The sequence below is a fragment of the Petaurus breviceps genome, unplaced genomic scaffold (genome assembly GCF_028583685.1).
Source record: "Petaurus breviceps papuanus isolate PSGF00001 unplaced genomic scaffold, PetGlider_PUasm1.0 186, whole genome shotgun sequence".
Classification (NCBI taxonomy): Eukaryota; Metazoa; Chordata; class Mammalia; order Diprotodontia; family Petauridae; genus Petaurus; species Petaurus breviceps.
In genome coordinates, this window is record NW_027185798.1 from 26,064,641 (window position 1) to 26,082,897 (window position 18,257).

The 18,257-nt window shown below is 44.9% G+C and overlaps 1 protein-coding gene across 1 annotated transcript in view; it reads right to left on the bottom strand.

Moving 5' to 3' along the window:
* Window positions 1-17,129, bottom strand: part of ASIC2 (acid sensing ion channel subunit 2) — a 370,223-nt gene extending 353,094 nt beyond the window's left edge. The window contains exon 1 of the mRNA XM_069089922.1: window positions 16,398-17,129. Coding sequence (XP_068946023.1) covers window positions 16,398-17,129 — 732 coding nt within the window. The remainder of the gene's footprint in view (window positions 1-16,397) is intronic.
* Between the last annotated feature and the right edge of the window lie 1,128 nt (window positions 17,130-18,257).

Consider the following 18,257-nt stretch of genomic DNA (forward strand, 5'->3'; position numbering starts at 1 on the left):
CTTTCTCTCTCTTTCTCTCCCTTCCTTCCTTCCTTCCTTCCTTCCTTCCTTCCTTCCTTCCTTCCTTCCTTCCTCTATTCTTCCTTTAGATCCTCTGGACCTTGCATACAGTCAGCGCTTAATAAATGTTTGTTGAGTTAAATGGAAAACCTGAGCTGGTCTGTAATCTGGCTTCAAAGCAAGCTATTTGAAAGTATGCTCTACAATTTGACAGATCAAGACAATCTCTCCAAATAGGCTTTCAAATCTTTGTGCAGGGAGTATACAGAGAGAGCGTAAAATAAATGGTAATAAAATGAATAAAATCGTGCCTCACTCTCAAGTCTTTGAGGTGCTCCAATAAATCATATTCTTTCCCTAATTTGCTCTGTGAGACTGTGCTGGAAAAACAGGCATCCAACCTCATCTGACTTACTAAACATCACACTTAGATTTATGGCTTTCAGCCTACAGTCTGCAGAATCCATTTAAAAGTTTTTTTTTTAAATAATTTTCACAGGGAAGGGCTCAACAAGAAAATGAAATCTATTGCTTTTAGAGAGCAAAGTAGCAACAATTTTCTAATCTGCCATGCAATCCAAATTGCCAAGAGGATGACCGTTTTAATATTTGGGGGAACAACAGCAAAAAAGCTCTCAACAGGAAGAAACAGATGTTAATACTGCCCAGGGGCCATCTGGCTGGGGATGGAAAAAAAAACAAAACCCTGCTTTGCCACACACAAGCTGGCTGTGTGACCTTGAACAAGTCCCTTCATCTCACTCAGGCTCAGTTTTCTGTTTCAGTCTCAGATCTCACAGGGTTGCTGTGAGGAAAATGCACTAAGTAAACTGTTGAGCATTACAGATGAGTTATAAAAAAGGAATGCTATCTGTGGTGACGACATGAAAAGGTACAAAATCAAAGGGCAACATTAGACTTTTCAATTCCACTCTACAGTAGTTTGGGATAAATGTATGAGTAAAAAAACCAAGAAGAAATGTGAGGAATTATTATTTGTTGTTATTGAAGCATTTTCTAGGGACTTCAACCCAATTTGTTGTATCTCTAGCACTAAGCACAGTGCCTGATCTGTGGTAGGTATCTAATAAATGTTCCTTGAATGACTGACTAAACCACATGGAAAGGGGGCAGTGGCTTTGCTGGCAGAAGCTGCTAATTTGTGTTTCTCCCCTTCAGTGTTTTTTAGTGCCTTTCAGAAGCAAATTGAAGCTTTGATCCAGGCAGCTTGGAGTAATGGATAACTAACTGACCTTGAAGTTGAGAAGACTTAGATTCATGTCAGGGTCTTCTAGACCTAGGGGGATCCACTTAGCCTCTCCCTGCTCCAGAAAACTCTTTAAGGCTATAAGTTGCAGCACAGGTGCTGAACCGCCTTGGTAGAAGGGAGTTTCCTCATCACAGATTCTCTATGCTAATGAAATCACAGATCTGGACAATTTGCATGGCCATTTGCTCATTACCAGGAGAGGAGCATGATGGGAATTGAAAACCAAATAAAAAGAAGGGTCTGAGTTTATCCTCATTGTAGAAAAAACTCACTGGGAGGCATTGATGTGTGTATAGGGGAAACTTTGCCTGAGCCTGGAGGTCAGGATGAGGTAAAAGGAAGGACACACAAACTCACACATACACTCTCTCTCACATACACACTCATACACACACTCTCACACACTCTCTTTCACACAGACATCTACACATACTCTCTCTCTGTCTCCCTCACACACATATATTCTCTCTCTCACACATAAACACACACTCTCACACACAAACACATTCACACTCTCTCACATATATACACACTCATACACATTCTCTCCCACACACATTTGCACACACCTTCACACATATTCTCTCTCACACACATACATTCACACACAAGCACACTCACACTCTCTCACATATACACACCCATACACACACTCTCTCCCACACACATTTGCACACACATTCACACTTACTCTCAGTGTCTCACACACACATTCTCACACACATTCAAACACACACATTCTGTCTCACATACACACACCCATACACACACTCTCACACACTCTTTCACACACACATCCACACATTCTCTCTCTCTGTCTCCCTCACACACACTCTCCCTCACACACACATATTCTCTCTCTCACATATACACACACTCATACACACTCTCTCCCACACACATTTACACACACATTCACACATACTCAGTCTCTCTCACACACACATTCTCACACACATTCAAACACACGCATTCTCTCTCACATACACACACTCACACACTGTTTCACACACACATTCACACACAGTCTCATGCACACTCACTTTCCCTCACACACACACAAACACATTCTCTCTCACACACATACAACCCATACACATATGCACACACCCCCTCACATACTCTCCTGTCTCCCCCATTGATTTGCAGCATGATTTTTCTTTAACTCCTTTCCTCCACCTCTAAACTTCAATCTTTGCAGCTGTAAAATGAGGAAGAGCTCACCTCAGGTACCGACTTAACCTCCAGAGGGCTACTCTGCAACATACACAAAGCAATTCCTAGATTAAAGGTGCTACAGGGACTGAAAGCATCATTAACCCAACCCCAGAAAAACACCAGCTTATTTTTTTCCCAGAGCCCATGTTTGCTGGAGAGAGTGAAATGTGCTGTTCTCATGGATCAGACCACAGAAGAGTCTTCCAGCTTTCTCAGTCCATCAATAAACACGTATTAAGCACTGAATATGTGCCAGGTATTGCTCTAGGCATTGGGGATACAGACAAAAGTGAAACTAGCCCAGAACCTGAATAAATTATGTTATGGGAAACAATAATCTCAACTATCAGTTGATATAAAATAGAAAAATAAGGCATAATGGGTAGGGAGCCATCCTGGAAGATGTGGGTTCAAGTTTTGACTCTGACAAATACTGGCTGAGTGATCCTGGGCAAGTCACCTAACTTCAAAAGGCTCTATGTAACTTTTTAGGGCACTAAGTGGCAGAAATACTAATTTCCTCCAATGGTAGAGGGAGTCCCTCATACCAATGTAGTCATAGGGCCTGTCTTCTCGATCTCTACTAAATATATACAAAAATTAGGGATTCTAAAAAGCAAGGATGAGAAGGGAGTACACTGCTGACATGTAGAGGGAGTATATGTTTTCAAACTTGTCAAGACCTGAAACTAGGCAATCAGGAAGAGAAAAGAATTAGTAACAATCAGTATACCATCATAATACGGTACAGGGTAATCAAGCTATGGAAGCAAAAGCCCCTTATAAAATTCATAAGTTATATGAGGTCTTAGAGATATCTAGTTCAACTCCCCCATTGTACAAGTGGGGAAACTCAGGCCCTGAAAGGGGAACTGACTTGCCTAGATCCACACCGTAGTAAGTAGTAGACCTGGGATTCAAGTTCAAAATCTAGCTATTTTTCCATTATATAGCACCAGATCACAAGGAATAGGGGTTCCAAGCAAGTCCAAACTCTTTCAATTAGCCTGTTCCAATGAAACACTGACCAATTCCCCAGCATGTGAATGATATTAGCTAGAATTCTGGAACTTCACAACTAGAAGAAACCCCAGAAGCCATCCACTCTTACCCATACCTGTTCACAAATTCCTGCTCAAACATCTCGAAAAAAGGAGCTATCCATTTTTTGAAGGTAGATGGGCAAATGGGAAAAGGACCCACATGCACAAAAATATTTATAGCAGCTCTTTTTGTGGTGGCAAAGAATTGGAAATTGAGGGGATGCCCATGGATTGGGGAATGGCTGAACAAGTTTCAGTAGGTGAATATACTGTGTTTCCCCGATAATAAGACCTATCCTGAAAAAAAGCCCTCCCCTTACTGTGTAAGATTCCTCTAAAATAAGCCCTCTCCCGAAAATAAGCCCTATTGAGATTGCTACTGTAGTGAAGGTGATCCCCTGTGCTACATGCTACATTACAGTACCCTCTGTATGCACCCTCCCCCCACCCCCGGGTGAAACACACGCTGCACTCTGAGCTGCACTACGAGCAGGTTACCTGGACAAGACATATTCATTTAAAGAGAGCTATATTGCTGGACATGACAGATTGGGTCCACTTCTTCTGAAGGAAATGGAGGTGCAAGACATCCAGGACGGAATTCAGGGTATGGACACTTATGACGATGTTGTTGAAGAAGATGACATGATCATTATTGAATAAAGGTACATTTTTTTGTTCACATTTACCTGTTTATTAAAATTGCTGTCAATGTTCATTAAAATAAGCCCTCCCCTGAAAATAAGCCCTCTGGTGTTTTTCTGTCCAAAAAAATTAATAAGACAGTGTCTTATTATCGGGGAAACACAGTAATGGAATACTCTTGTGCTGTAAGAAATGATGAGCAGCACACTTCAGAAAAACCTGAAAATTTCAGAAACTTCAGAAAACAGGAGAACACTGTACACAGTAACAGCTACATTGTGCAATGACCTGCTTTAATAGACTTATCTCTTCTTAGCAATGCAAGGAGCCAAGACAACTCCAAAGGACTCATGATGGAAAATGTTGTACACATCCAGAAAAAGAACTATGGAGTTTGAATGCAGATGGAAGCATATTATTTGCACTCTCTCTTTCTTTTTGTTTGTTTCTTCTTTCTTGTGGTTTATCCCATTGGTTTTAATTCTTCTTTACAACCTAACGTGAAAATAGGTGCAATATGAATGTATATGTAGAGTCTATATCAAATTACATGCCATCTTGGGGTGAGGGGAGGAGAGAGATGGGGAGAAAATTTGTAACTCCAAATCTTATGGAAGTGAATGTTGAAAACTAAACATAAATAAATAAAAACTTATTGCAAAAAAAGATAGATGGGGGACAGGGGTCAACAAACTACTCTCTAAAGGTCCACAGCTGATCAGGAAATAAGAACATGCCTTGACAGCAAAGTCAGAAGGCTTGGAAGACAAGCATATCTAGATTACGCAGGTCACCCATTCCCATTTTCATTCTCTTCTCATTCCCCCCACCCCAAGATCGTAGGATGCTTTGAACCTTGGCAAATTGCTGTGATTGTAGCTTTGTGTTTAAAAGCATGCGTGTGTGTGTGTGTGTGTGTGTTCATGTGCAATTTAGGAGGTGGGGTATAAAAAGACCCTAGTGTAGGCAACAGGCAATATTCCCAAAACGGGTTCTCTGATTCCAAATTCAGCATTCTTTCCTCCAAAAGATTCTATCCACTAGAGAGGGAGTATGGTATAATGATAAGACAATGAGCCATGGACTCAGGAACATCTGGATTCAAGTCCAACCTCCAGCTGTTCGGTCCTGGATGAGTCACTTAAATTCTCACTATCTGAGACAACTCTCAATGATCATCAGTTTCTCTGCTCTCTATTAGAAAGTCTCCTTAGCAGAAATTCTCTTTGCCAATGAAATAACAAGTCTGGTCCAAGAGAAAAAGTCTGATCAAGTCCCACTTTGGACTTTTCCATTGACCCTTTTTACAAACCACTTGTGGGGATTCATGCTCTTAGGTCCAAGAGACATTCCCAACATTCACAAATCCCATAACTTCAGAGCTGGAGGGGGCCTCAGAGACCAACTTCTCCAACCTGTATTGGAACAAAAATCCCTTTTGCAGCATATTTACAAAAGGGATTCCAACCCTTGCTTGACAGACTCTAGGATGCATTTCATTGCAAAACCCCCAAATGTACCTGTTTTCAGCTTCCATCCATTGCTCCCCTGGGGTCAAATGGAACCAAAAGAAGTCCATTCCTTCTTTTACATATTAACCCTTCAAATATCTGTATACAGTTAGCATTTCCCTTTCCCCACCCCCGAACTAAGTCTTCTCTTCTCCAGGTTAAGCATCTTCATTTCTTTCCATTAATCCTCATATGGCATGGGCCCTTCACCATTCTAGTTGTGTTCCTCTAGCTTATCACTGTCTTTCCTAAAATATGGTACCCAAAACTAGACCAAACATACAAGATGGGGTCCGATCATGATACTATCAAACCGTTGACTAAAATTGAGTTTACAACCCATTAAGATCTTTTCCTTTTTTCCGACAAACTGCTGCCCACTAATGACTTCCCTCTGCCACTTTGAATCTTTGAAGTCCAAGGGGAATAAGGGGGCAATGGAAAGTACTCTGAACTTGGATTCCTAGTACTTTAATTTGTGCCTTTAATATCTGTGTGACCTTGGTTCAGTCATTCATCTTCTCTGGGTCTTATTTTCTTCATCTGTAAAATGAGGTCAGAATAGATAACCTCCAGGGTTGTCTGATTCTATGATGATGTGAACCCAAATATCAAACTTTATATGTAATCCTATTCAATTTTTGTCTTGTTAGATTTAGCCCAAGGCTCCAAGCTATTAAGATTTCTTTGAATATTGACTCATCATCTAGTGTGCTAGCTATTTTCCCTAGCTTTGTGTCACCTGAAAATCTGATTCCTCCAAGTCATTGATAAAGCACAGAGACAGTGATAGATCCTGGGTGCTGACATCAAACCAGGAGCGCAAAAGGCCCAACCATTTAATAGATTCTGTTTCTACCTAATTGTACAACCATGTTTTCCTTGTCTCTTCACCTTTTCCATAAGAAGAGCATGGGAGACTTTATTAAATACTTTGTGGATAAATGTTACCTCTTGCATTCTCCTGATCTACCAATCAATTGAAAAAGAAAATGAAATTAGTCTATCTACTATGACTCATTTTGTTGATGCCATGCTAATGATTTCTTTTGACCACTATTTTCTTTTCTAGATAGTCACTAACCAGCTCTTTGATAACACATTCTAGAATTTTGCCAGGAGTCAAAGTCAAATTTGCTGTCTCACAGTCCAAAGATTCTAGCCTTTTCCCTATTTTGAAAATCAAGACAATACTGGCTTATCTCTAATCCTGGGTCCCTATCCTATTTTCCACGATCTTTCTAAGATCACTGATCCCCTGTAGCTCAACAGTCACATCCTCAGGTTCTTTCAGTACCTTAGACTGCAATTCAACTGGATCAGGTAACATGTAGCCAGCTAATGTCATCAAGAGTAGCTTGGTGGTCTCTTACTATATAATTACATATTGTGGGTAACAATTGCCTCACTTAAATCCAATAAGTCAAGATATCACCCCACATCGTCACTGATTATCTTTTAAAATGAAGGATGAACAACAATTAGAAATTAGTCTGCTGTGTGGTCCAAAGATTATTCTCTTTGGAAGAAAAAAAATGGTTGTGAGAGGGAAGGAAAGAGGTTAGTGGCCATCTCTTGTCCTCGTTATCAGTTATCATTGTTCTGTCCACCCCAAGCAGTGATCCTATCCTTTCTATGATCTTATTCCCTCTCTCAAAAAAAGAAATTTATAAAAAAAAAAAACCAGCCCATCTTGTTATCCTTGGCTTCAGCTCATTCTGACTTTCAATATTCCTGACTCTTTTTACAGGATCGTGCCACATTTTTGGATGCATCTTTTGCAATTTGCCTTGGTTTTCAACTTCTATACATAAAGAGACTGGATCTGTGACTTCACTGGCATTAGGGACTCCCAGGTAAGGAAACTCCCTCTATCAGCGCAAGCCAGTACCATCTTAGCAACATATTAAAGTGACCTAGAGTACCAAGAAATTAAGTCCCACAGGCCCAGGGGTCACACAGCCAATTTGTGCCAAAGATGGGACTTGAGGCTAGGTCTTTCTAGTTTTGAGGCTAGTCCCACTATATCATGCTGCCTTCAGACATGCCTAAAAAAATCCAAATATGAAGAGTTTCCTATGCATCCACATCAGTGTCTTTAGACAGTCCCGATCTTCTTCCTCATTAGAATTATCTCTTTTTAGGCCTTCAGAATTTCATCCTTTAGAGCTTCCTATACTTCCTGGGCTGACTTTCCCTCTAGATTTTTAGTCCATGAGATTCTTCCTACCCTTTTCCTGAAATCTAAATAGACTAGGTCTAACTTTTCTCTCCTCTGTCACAAATTTCAACATGGGAGAGTCGCTTTCCCTCAACATCTAGTTAACTCCTTGTGGCTGAGCGTCAGATCTAGTGTAAAATTCTTCTTATTGGTTCCTTTGCTTTCTAAAGGATGTCATTATCAATAAAACAAGTTAAGACATTTATTAGCTGCTCCTTGGAGGGCAAGAAATAAGGGAACATTCTAGCACAGGGGTTCTTAATCTGGATCCGTAAAGTTATTGAAAAAATATTTTAATAACTGTATTTCAGCATAATTGGCTTCCCTTAATCCTACATATTTTATGTTATGCATTTAAAAATGTATTCTGAGAAGAGATCCATAGACTTTACCAGACTGTCAAAAGGGTCTATGATACACAAAAAGGCTAAGAACCCTGTTCTAGTAGATGTCTAGTCAACTGAAGCACCCTAAAGCCATCCCTCCTGAAGCACTGATACTTTAGGTTACTTTGGAGTATTCTAGGATCCCAAAAGCATTTTTAAATGGCCTTGAGGCCCGCCCATCTTCCCTCATCTTATTCTGAAGGCCTTGTGACCACAGTTAAATGAGACAGAAGAAAATCAGCTGTTCAGATCCCCCCTACTGCTCACAGAGCAATAAGGGTATGCTACAAGCAATGTAGGGAGTGCATCTTCATTTGCAGTCAATTTGACCATTCTTGCCCAGGCACAGCCTAGAGGCACTTCAGAGAACCCACCATGCAAAATGACAAATGAGTTAGATTCTACCCCTGGGAGGTGACAAAAAGCACCCTCTAGCACCCCATCTCATGATCTCTTCCTGATCTCCTGGTAGAGCTCAGCTTCAAGTGTGGGCCTGTTGGAGCAGAACTCTGAGAGGGATTCAGGGAAGGTGGTCTGGCCTTACTAAGGGGTCATTCACACATTTGAATAAGCTTTAAGTTTTGCTAACAACCTTCCACACAAGAATCCTGCAAGGGAGGTGGTCTGAGTCACATGACTCCATTTTACAAATGAGGAGACTGAGGATCAGAGAGGTTAGATACCTCTCCTAAAGGTATCAGGAGGGATGGCTCTGGGGTGCTTCATGGCTTTGGGGTGCTACATGGCTATTGTTCCCACCAGATGCTACTGTTGCCAATATACCACATAGTCCATCTAAGGATTAAAAAGCAAAGGGGAATAATGGAGAGAATGCTGGACTTGTAGGCAAGATGATTTGGGTTCAAGTCCCATCTCAGGCACTGGGTGACCCATAGGAAATCCCTGAATGTCTCTGAGCTTCAGTTTTCTCATCTTAAAATGGAGAGATAGTAGTAGCTGCTTCCTCACAAGGTTGCTGCAACAATAAAATGAGTTTAAAATACGGAAAATATTTCCAGCCTTAAAAGTGTTACATAAATTGGGTTATTATCATTTGGAGTCAGAGGATCTCAGTTTGAATCTTCCGTCTTCTATTTATTACTTTGGCAGCCTTGGGCAACTCGATCAATCCCTTTGAACCTCAGTTTCCTCATAAGGAAAATAAGAGAGTTAGACTGGATTCCTTTCATTTTTAAACCCTATGATCCTATACACGGGGCCAGTACCAACTCTCCACAGAAATTATTTCAGGGGCAGGCTTTGGCTAACTTTGTATAATATTTTCCATATATACCACGTGAATGGATTTCTTTTTTCCCAGCACCTTCATCAACCCTCTGGGGAGAGAACTCTCTTTGGATCCAGTCTACCTGACAATAATTAAGCATTTATATAGCACTTTAAGATATGCAAAACACTTCATGTTCATATATTATCTCATGTGATTCTCACATCAACCCTGTAAAGTAGATGTTATTATTATCCCCATTTTAAAGATAAGGAATCTAAATCACAGAGAAGTTAAATGACTTGTCCAGGGCCACTCAGATAGTAAGTGTCTGAGAAAAGTAGGATTTGAACTCAGGTCTTCCTAACCACTTCACCACCTAGCTGCCCTGGGATCCCTTCATAAGCTGATCACCAGGCAAAAGACCTTTGTGACTGTGGTCAAGTGACACAACCTCTGTGTGCCTTAGTTTCCTGATTGGTAAAATAAAAGGGTCAGATTAGATCAGTGATGTCAGATTCAAATAAGAAATGAATCCCTATAGGCTATGTATCAATTCAAGAAATAACAAATTAACATTATTCATGCCAAATTCTGTCTTTATTTTGTTAAACAGTGCTTGATTATATTTTAATTTAATCTGGGAATCTGGGGCCAGCAGGCAGTAAGTGTGACCCCTCTGAACTAAAGGATCTCCCAAGGTCCTTCTCTGTCTTGAAGTCTGATGATTTTGTCAGGTGGCCCACTAGCTAAGCCATCCCTAGCATCTTAGCCCAAGCAAAATGCCTAGGAGAAGGGGCACCTAAAAGCGCAACTGGATCAATTGTGTAGCTGGCTGACTGACAGTGTTTTGATTGGCTCCGACAACCCCGCCCTCCCAACCCCAGGATCAACTGTATTTTGGTCAATTCAGCTGTTTGTAGCTCTGAGTCCACATTCGATTTCTTACTGTGTTTCCCCAAAGTGAAATCACTGGGTAAAAGTCCACATGTTTCTGGTAGAAACATCTATCAATCATCTTCTATGCTTTCACACTTCAATAATGTGTATGTTTCAGCCATGGCAGCTTCTCTGATTCAGCCATTTTTGTGATCCCAGAATCCTGTCCTTTCTCTTTTCTAACTACTGCTTAAGGCACAGAATATCAGAGCTGAATGAGACTTTAGAGACCATTTGGTCTCATGGGGAGAAAGCTGGACTAGCCAGGAACTACCTGGGCTTTTAGCTCCCCTCTTAGCCATGTAATTTCAACTGCTCTGATGATCAGTTTCCACCTCTGTGAAAAAGGGATAAATAGAACCAGTGGTCCATCCCTTCAAGGAATGAAATGAAGATCAGATAAAACAATGTAAATTAAGTACTTTGCAAATGTTAAGTATTAGATAAATGTCAGCTACTATTAATACAACTCTTTCAGGACAATAGGAGCAAAGACTTGAAAGCTAGAACGGGGCTTACTAGGGATAAGAACCTGGACAAGTCACTTAATTTCTGTTTGCCTCTGTTTCTTCACCTGGTAAATGGGGATAATAATAGCACCTACCTGCCAGGATTATTGTGAGGATGAAATGACTGGCATACAGCAGGTACTATATAAATGTTAGCTATTACACACACACATATATGCACATACTGACATGTATGTATATGTGAATATAATATATAGAAATATATTTATATAATACATGACATTTTATATTATTATTGTTATTATTACCACAACCACCATTGACTCCAAACCCCTCATTTTATAGACATGGAAACTAAGGTTCAAGGAAGTTAAGCAGCTTGTTCAAGGTCACACAGGTAGTAAGTGGCAGGGCTAGGAAGTAAATCCGGGTCTCCCACCTTCTGATCAATGACTCTTCCAACAACAGCTTGCTGTTTGCCATTATATTGGCTCAACCTTTGTTACTTTCATATGCTTGTGCTAGCAAGCAAGAATGCCTCTGATCTGATAGGACCACAGATTTAGAGCTGGAAGGGACCTCAGATGTCAGTGAGTCAAATCCATCATTTAGCAGAAAAGGAAACTGAGGCACAGAATTACTTGCCCAGGGTCAACCAGCTACCAAGTATCTATCTGGGGTAAGATTTGAACCCAGTCCAATGTGCTATCCTCTATAGTGTGCTACTTCTCGAAAGCAAGGGGATTTTCCTTAGCCTTCTAAATAGACCCTACCTATAGCAGGACTTCAGATCTTTCTGAACCACTGTGTTTCAGCAGAAAGGGTCAGTGTTATACAACAATGCTGCTCACAGTCTCATTTTCTCTCTAGCTGATAGCAGCCAACCTGTTTTAGAGGGACCAGAACAAACATCATTTCTTTTGGCTTTAGGAAATGTTTCGCTGTGAACATACAGGACTCAAACTCAGTAATATTTTATAATTATTCAATTTTTTTAATAGTATAAGGAGGGACAAGGTGGAGTAGCAGGTAGAAAGCTGGCCTCAGAGTCCGGCAGACTCGAATTCACTCTGGACAAATCACTAAATCTATTAGTGTCCCAGGCACATCTCTAAGACTGGAAGTTTCAGGAAGAGCTGACTTGTATTGAAGGAAGGAGTTTCCTCACCAATGAAATCACAGATCCAGTCCAAAAATGGAAAAAAAAAAAGTTTACAAAGTGTTTTCCTTGGTTGTTGTTCAATCATTCAGCCGTGTCCAATTCTTCCTGATCCCATCTGGGGTTTCCTTGGCAAAGACACTAGAGTGGTTTGCCATTTCCTTCTCCTGTTCATTGAGAGATGAGGAAACTGAGGTAAACACGGTTAAGTGATTTGCCCAGGCAGGGTCACAGAGCTAGTGAGTATCTGAGGTCAAATTTGAACTCAGGTCTTCCTGACTCAGGATCATCTCTCTATCCACTGATCCATCTAGCTGCCCGTAGTGTTTTCCTCACAACAACTTCATGAAGTAGGCAATGAAATTGTTATTATTACCATTTTGCAAAAGAGAAAATTGCTATTGAGAAAGGAAAAGCAACTTATTAATATCATGTGGCCAGGAAATAGTGGTGCTGTGATTTGAACCCAGGACTTTAAAATTCAAGTTCAATGTTCCATTATACCATACTACCTCTCTGAATGGTATAAGCTGGGGTGTGATAGAAACAGGTGGCTACTCCCCAACCCCTTCTGTATCCATATTGCCCCAAGTCCTATCTACTAGCAGAAGAATGCCCCCTAAACATGTAGAAAATGCCTCACTGATTCCTCATTCTGCAACTCATTGTAGAGCAGCCAGTATATACATCTGCCAATCCCTTCCCCACAATACATACCCCAAACTTTATGGTGTCCTAAGTATGGAGCCCAAGTAACTGCTGGAACCAGCTCTCTCACACCCTCCTTCCTAGCCAATGAATGGGAAGGCTGATCTTTGTAACACCAGGAAAGACAGCAGAGTGCCAAAATCCCAGAGCCAGAAACTCCAGGGCCACTGAGATAGAATGGGCATTGAGAAACAGTGAGCTTCCTTTTATTAATGATGTTAATTGGATTAGCAGTTGGATAATTACACCAAACCCAAATAGGAATGTAAATAGCCACATTCTGAACCAGCTGGAAAAAGAGAAGTCCCAAAGCCACTCCCCAGCCTGGTTAACTCCAAACATACCCAGGTAGTTGTACAATCTGCATTCAGGGCAAAGGTCTATTGGCATGAATAGAAGAAAGGTTATGAGGGAGAACCAGTGAGCTACCTCAGGGAAATCACTTACATGATATCTTTCTAGCTGATTTGTTAGCCAGTAAAACCGACTTCCTCTGGGGATCCAGAGAACCATAGAAGTCTGGGAATCATTCAAAGCAGTGTTCCTCAGCTTCCCTCTCCCTATATTAAGTTAATAGAAAGTTCTCAATTGTTGAACAGGAAAAATATCTGAGGCTAGATCCTAGTCCTGTTGTGACTGACCCATAAAAAATCCATCCAGTGACTGGGTAGTGGTCTTGGGTGAAGCTGATCACATTGGGGGTATTCTTGGTGGAAGAATGACGGGACCACATGGCAGGTTAAGGATCCTTCCAAAATGGCTTTGAGAATTATCATGGAAAAATGAGTAGTTTCCAAAGCTAGGGAATTTGTATTAGCCTGTGAGTGTTAGGTGATGAGGGTCACATAAGTCCCAGAATAGGGTTACAAGAGGTCATGGGAATATGCACTTTAACAGAGGTAGGGGTGTGTGTGTGTGTGTGTGTGTGTGTGTGTAGTCGGGAGGGGGAGGAGCAGGCATGAGGCACAAGGTCAGAGTCTTCTAATAAACTAGGGCCAGGCAACCAACCTAGCTGGCTTTAAATAGTAGAGTTAAAGCTGGAACATTTCTTAAGTTAGAGGTTATCTCATCCAATCCCCTCAGTTTACATAAGAGGAAACAGACCTAGAAAGAAGTGACTTTCCTTGACACAGAGAGGGGCAGTCATGATTTGAACCCAGGACCAAAGACTGTGGCATACTGCCTCTCAGAAAAGGGAGGGAATGCCTACCCCAAAATGAAGATGGAAATTTTGAACAGAGAGAAGTATGAAGAACTGTAGAGGTTAGTTCTGGAAATATAGTAAGAACTTAATAAACATGCTGAACAAAAAGTATGAACAAAGTATCGGGTTGGCCCAATGGCAAGGAAGAGTTCTGCCTAAGAGAACCTAAAAGGTCAAGGGGCACACAGAAGGGAATAAAGGATCGTTATGTGAATTTGTCCTAAGTTTTGTGCCGTGGTGGGTTTTATTTTCACAGTTTTCAGCCCCATGTTGGTCATTTCCACCATTCTGGCATCCCTAGTTTCCTCCAATAGTCAGCTCAAGTGGCACCTTCCACATGATTTCCCTTCCTGATTCCCCTCAGCTGCTATAGTCTCTCTCACCCACTCCCCAGTTACTTTGCCAATTCCATCCCTCATTAGAGTCCAAGCTCTCTGAGGGTAGCACCTGATCTGCTTCAGTCTTTGCATCCCCAGCACCTAGCTCAGAGTCTAACCCCAAAACAGGTGCTCCATAAATGGGGTTAAACATTATTGCAGTTTCCATGCAACATGTCTACTTTGCTACCACTGAAGGAGGCTGCCAATCGATCAGTCAATCAATATTCAGCCAACCAAACAGAATCCCAGACAGATGAAATTCATCTTTACAAAGTTTGGAATGATTGTCCAGAGGAAGCAGCCTGTGGAGAAAAGCTTCAGTGCCAGGCCCATTTGACAGTTCAGCAGCTAACCAGAACAATAACGAAAACAAACAAACATATAAACTGGGAGCCGACAGCAAGAATGCTATGGGAGGCTCTGATCCAGGCCCACTCCATGTGGAGGCTCAAAGCAATACCAGGGGTGCAACCATCAAGAAATAGTAAAGAAGGAAGAGCAGAAATAGCAGGTCAGGAAACATACCACACTTCCACACAGGTGAATGCATATTTGAGTGATGGCAAACCCAGCCTCTTCAGTCAGCTATGGACATACGTGTCCTGAGGTCATAAAGAATCAAATGTCTCTGATCCAATCACCTCATTTTACAAATGAGGAAACTGAGGCTCAGAGAAGATATTTGACTTGACCAAGGTCACACAGGTAATAAGAGGAAGAGTCAGGCTTCAATCTCTGAGTCCTTTGACTCAGTTCAAGAGTTCATTCAATAGCACCCTCTACCTTTGCATCTAGCTTCTTGGAGACTGATTGATCACTGGGGGTTGTTTCTTTAAAGCCCACGCCCCATCCAACACCACCAACAAATATATTTATATGTGTATGTATATATACACACACACATACACATATATATTTCTTTATGAAACCTAAAACACACAGCAACCTTCAATAACATTCTGAAAAATAAAATGAGTGAGACACCAAATAGTTAAGCCAGCTTCCTCCATCTAGGGCCCTGGAAATGATACTTGTCAAGATTCCACAAATCTACCTTCTGTCAGACAGGTGTTTTATCCAGACCCACTGCATGTGGGGAATGAGCACATACAATGGCTTACAAATTCCCAGCCCAGCATCTCCCTGTTGCTAACTGTTAGGAGTCCTCTCTCTTGCCCCTTCCCATGCTGCTTTCCACCAGGAGAGAATGTTCTATCCAACCCTGAGTTAGCAACTTTTCCTTGGGGAAAACCAGGGAGAGCTATGGTCCTCCCTCCTCTTTACCAAAGGTTCTGTGGCAGATATATGCCCTCGTAGTCTGGGCAAAGACCCAGGCCACCTGCAGTTTCTCTGAGGGCTGACATTTCAGGAGTTCCCTCCCCAGAATCTAAAGAGAGCCTCTGTGTTTGAGATAGCAGTCCTATTAAGGCTGCTGAGCATCTCTGGGTGTTTAGCAGCTGGCCCATTTACTGAATCGATTGTATTATCGTTCCATCCTCCCCGCCTCCCCCAAAGACAACAAACACTACCTACTCGGACAGAACTGGCCTGCCCTCTCCCCATCCCTTCCTTCCCACCTACCCAGCCATCAGGATCCACCCAGCCTGTGAGGATCTCTAAGGATGGTATGAGTGGGGAAAAGAGAAGGAAGATTTGGAGCTAAGGCTAGAAGGGCAGCGGGGCCAAGGCACTGACCACACCGATGGGCAGGGGGGGACCTCTCCCTTCTTTAGATTGTCCCCAGGAGCTTCACTGAGGTGAGCCTGTTGGGGGTAGGGGGAGGACACAGGGTCCCGGCTGCAACGAGGTAGTGGCAAGTAAAGAAAGGGATTGAAGGGAAAGGGGAAGAGTCCCAAAGTCGGATAGGGGTTTGAACCAGGCCCCATGAGAGTGGGAAGCATCAAGCCAGAAGACTGGCTGCCTGATCCGGAGACAGAGACAAGGATCCTGGAAGGAGGAGGAGAGATGAGGTAGCCCGCGGCCCGGGGGAGGGGGTAACTAGAGAGACAACTCACAGAAGAGAAGTTGTGGGGCCCACAGAGCTCGCCCCGGTACTTGCAGGAGAGGAGCATGTCCTCCAGCTGGTGACCCAGGCGGTCCATGAAGGCGGCGCTGATCCCCTCGAAGTGTCGCGGCGGCAGGAAGAGGCGGAAGTCGGCCAGCTTGCGGAACCACTGGCGGCGAGACTCGTCCCCTCGGAGCAGTTCGCTGACAAGCGGACGGGCGGTGCGGTTGGGCAGCAGCAGCCCGAGCCAGTGGCCGGCGTAGTAAAGGTCCCCCTTGGAGAGACGCGGGAAGCGCAGCGGGTTGTTGTTGCACAGGGTGACGGCCGGGAAGGGCAGCTGGCGGCTCCACTCGCGATGCACCCGCGTGTGCGAGGGGAAGCTGAGCCAGTAGAGCAGGCGGTTCGAGGACCAGGAGAGCAGCAAGCCCAGCGAGGTGCAGAAGGCCAGCACCCACAGCGCCCGACGCTGGAAGGAGCCCCCGGCCGCCGTGCGCCCCGGACACATGTGCCGCAGCCCGTGCAGTTTAGCGCGACTGAGTGGCAGCCGCCCTCGCCGGGGCCCCGAGCGCGGGAGCGCCCGCTCCCGGCCGTCGTTCCGGCCGCCCCCGGGCTGCCCCGCCACCACCACCGCCGCCCCCCCGGGCTCCTCGCGGGCCATGCGGAAGCGTCCCGAGGGGCTCAGTGCCGCCGCCGCCGCCCCCGCCGCGGGGGGCAGCCCGGCTCCTCCGCCGCTCCGGCTCATTCATTCAGTCCGCGGCCGGAGGGGGAGGCAGCCCCGGCCAGGCGGAGCCGCCATGGGAGTCCGCAACAGCAGCAGCAACAACGCGCAGCCCGCGCCAGGGAAGCGTGCGCCCGGAAGGAGCCCCGGTGGCGCGGCATGCCCTCCCGGCGCCGCCTCCGCGGGCACCCACCCGGGACCGGGCACTGCCTCCGCTGGCCGCCCCTGGCACTGGCCTCTCCCGGAGCGGCTCCCCGCCTTGCTGGCCCCGGGATCTCTCTCCGCGCACTACAGCTCTCTCGGGGACCCCCCGGGCACCGCCTCTCCAGCCCCACGCCAAATGGCTCCCGCCCCCGTCGTCCTGGCCCCCGGGGGACCCTGGTTCGAGTTTCCCCTAATTCTGGTCTTGAATAGGCATCCTGGGGGAGGCGCACTAGGCCGACGTGACTGCTCTGGGGACCCCGCTTCCTTCTCTTCCCTGCCACGAATCCCGCCAGTCCCAGTCCACTAGCCCAGCGTCGCCGGGACACTGGCGACAGAGAGCTGGGGAACGAGCGCCCCCAGAGGCCTCCCCTGACTCCAGGGCGAGAAGGTGGGTGGGTGGGTGTGTAAGGACTGGGATGGGGCTAGCGGGAGCCGCGGATTGCCCGCGTGCCCTTTTTCCGTTATCCTCCTCCCCTTCCCTATCGGACCCTCCAGGCTGCTCCGAGGGAGGTCTGAACGTTGCTCCCCCGCCCAGCTGTTGCGCTCCCCCTAATCCCGCGCAGGGCAGTTGCCCCTTCCTCTTGCCTATGCTGCGTCCGACTCTCTCCTGGGGCTGGAGGCTTCTCTGAGTGACAAGAGGGAAGAGGGCTCCCTTCCCCGGCCCGCTTTAGGCTTAGGCTTAGGCTCGATGGCTGCGGCGGCCGTGCAGCGTCGCTCCCTCTGCGGGCTCTCTTAGGTCCACCCAGTGTTCTCGGAACGCTCCGGCCCCCCTTACCCCTGCCGCGGCTCCTCCTCCCTGCCCGGGCATCGGGAACTGGAAGACTGCGGGCCACTGTCTGCACCTTCGGTGCGACCCGGCTGCCCCTTCCTCTCCAGAGGCTTCAAGAACCACGGCCCGCTACTGTCTCCTGGTTTCTTGTCCTGACCTGGGGCGTCTGGAGCCCGGGG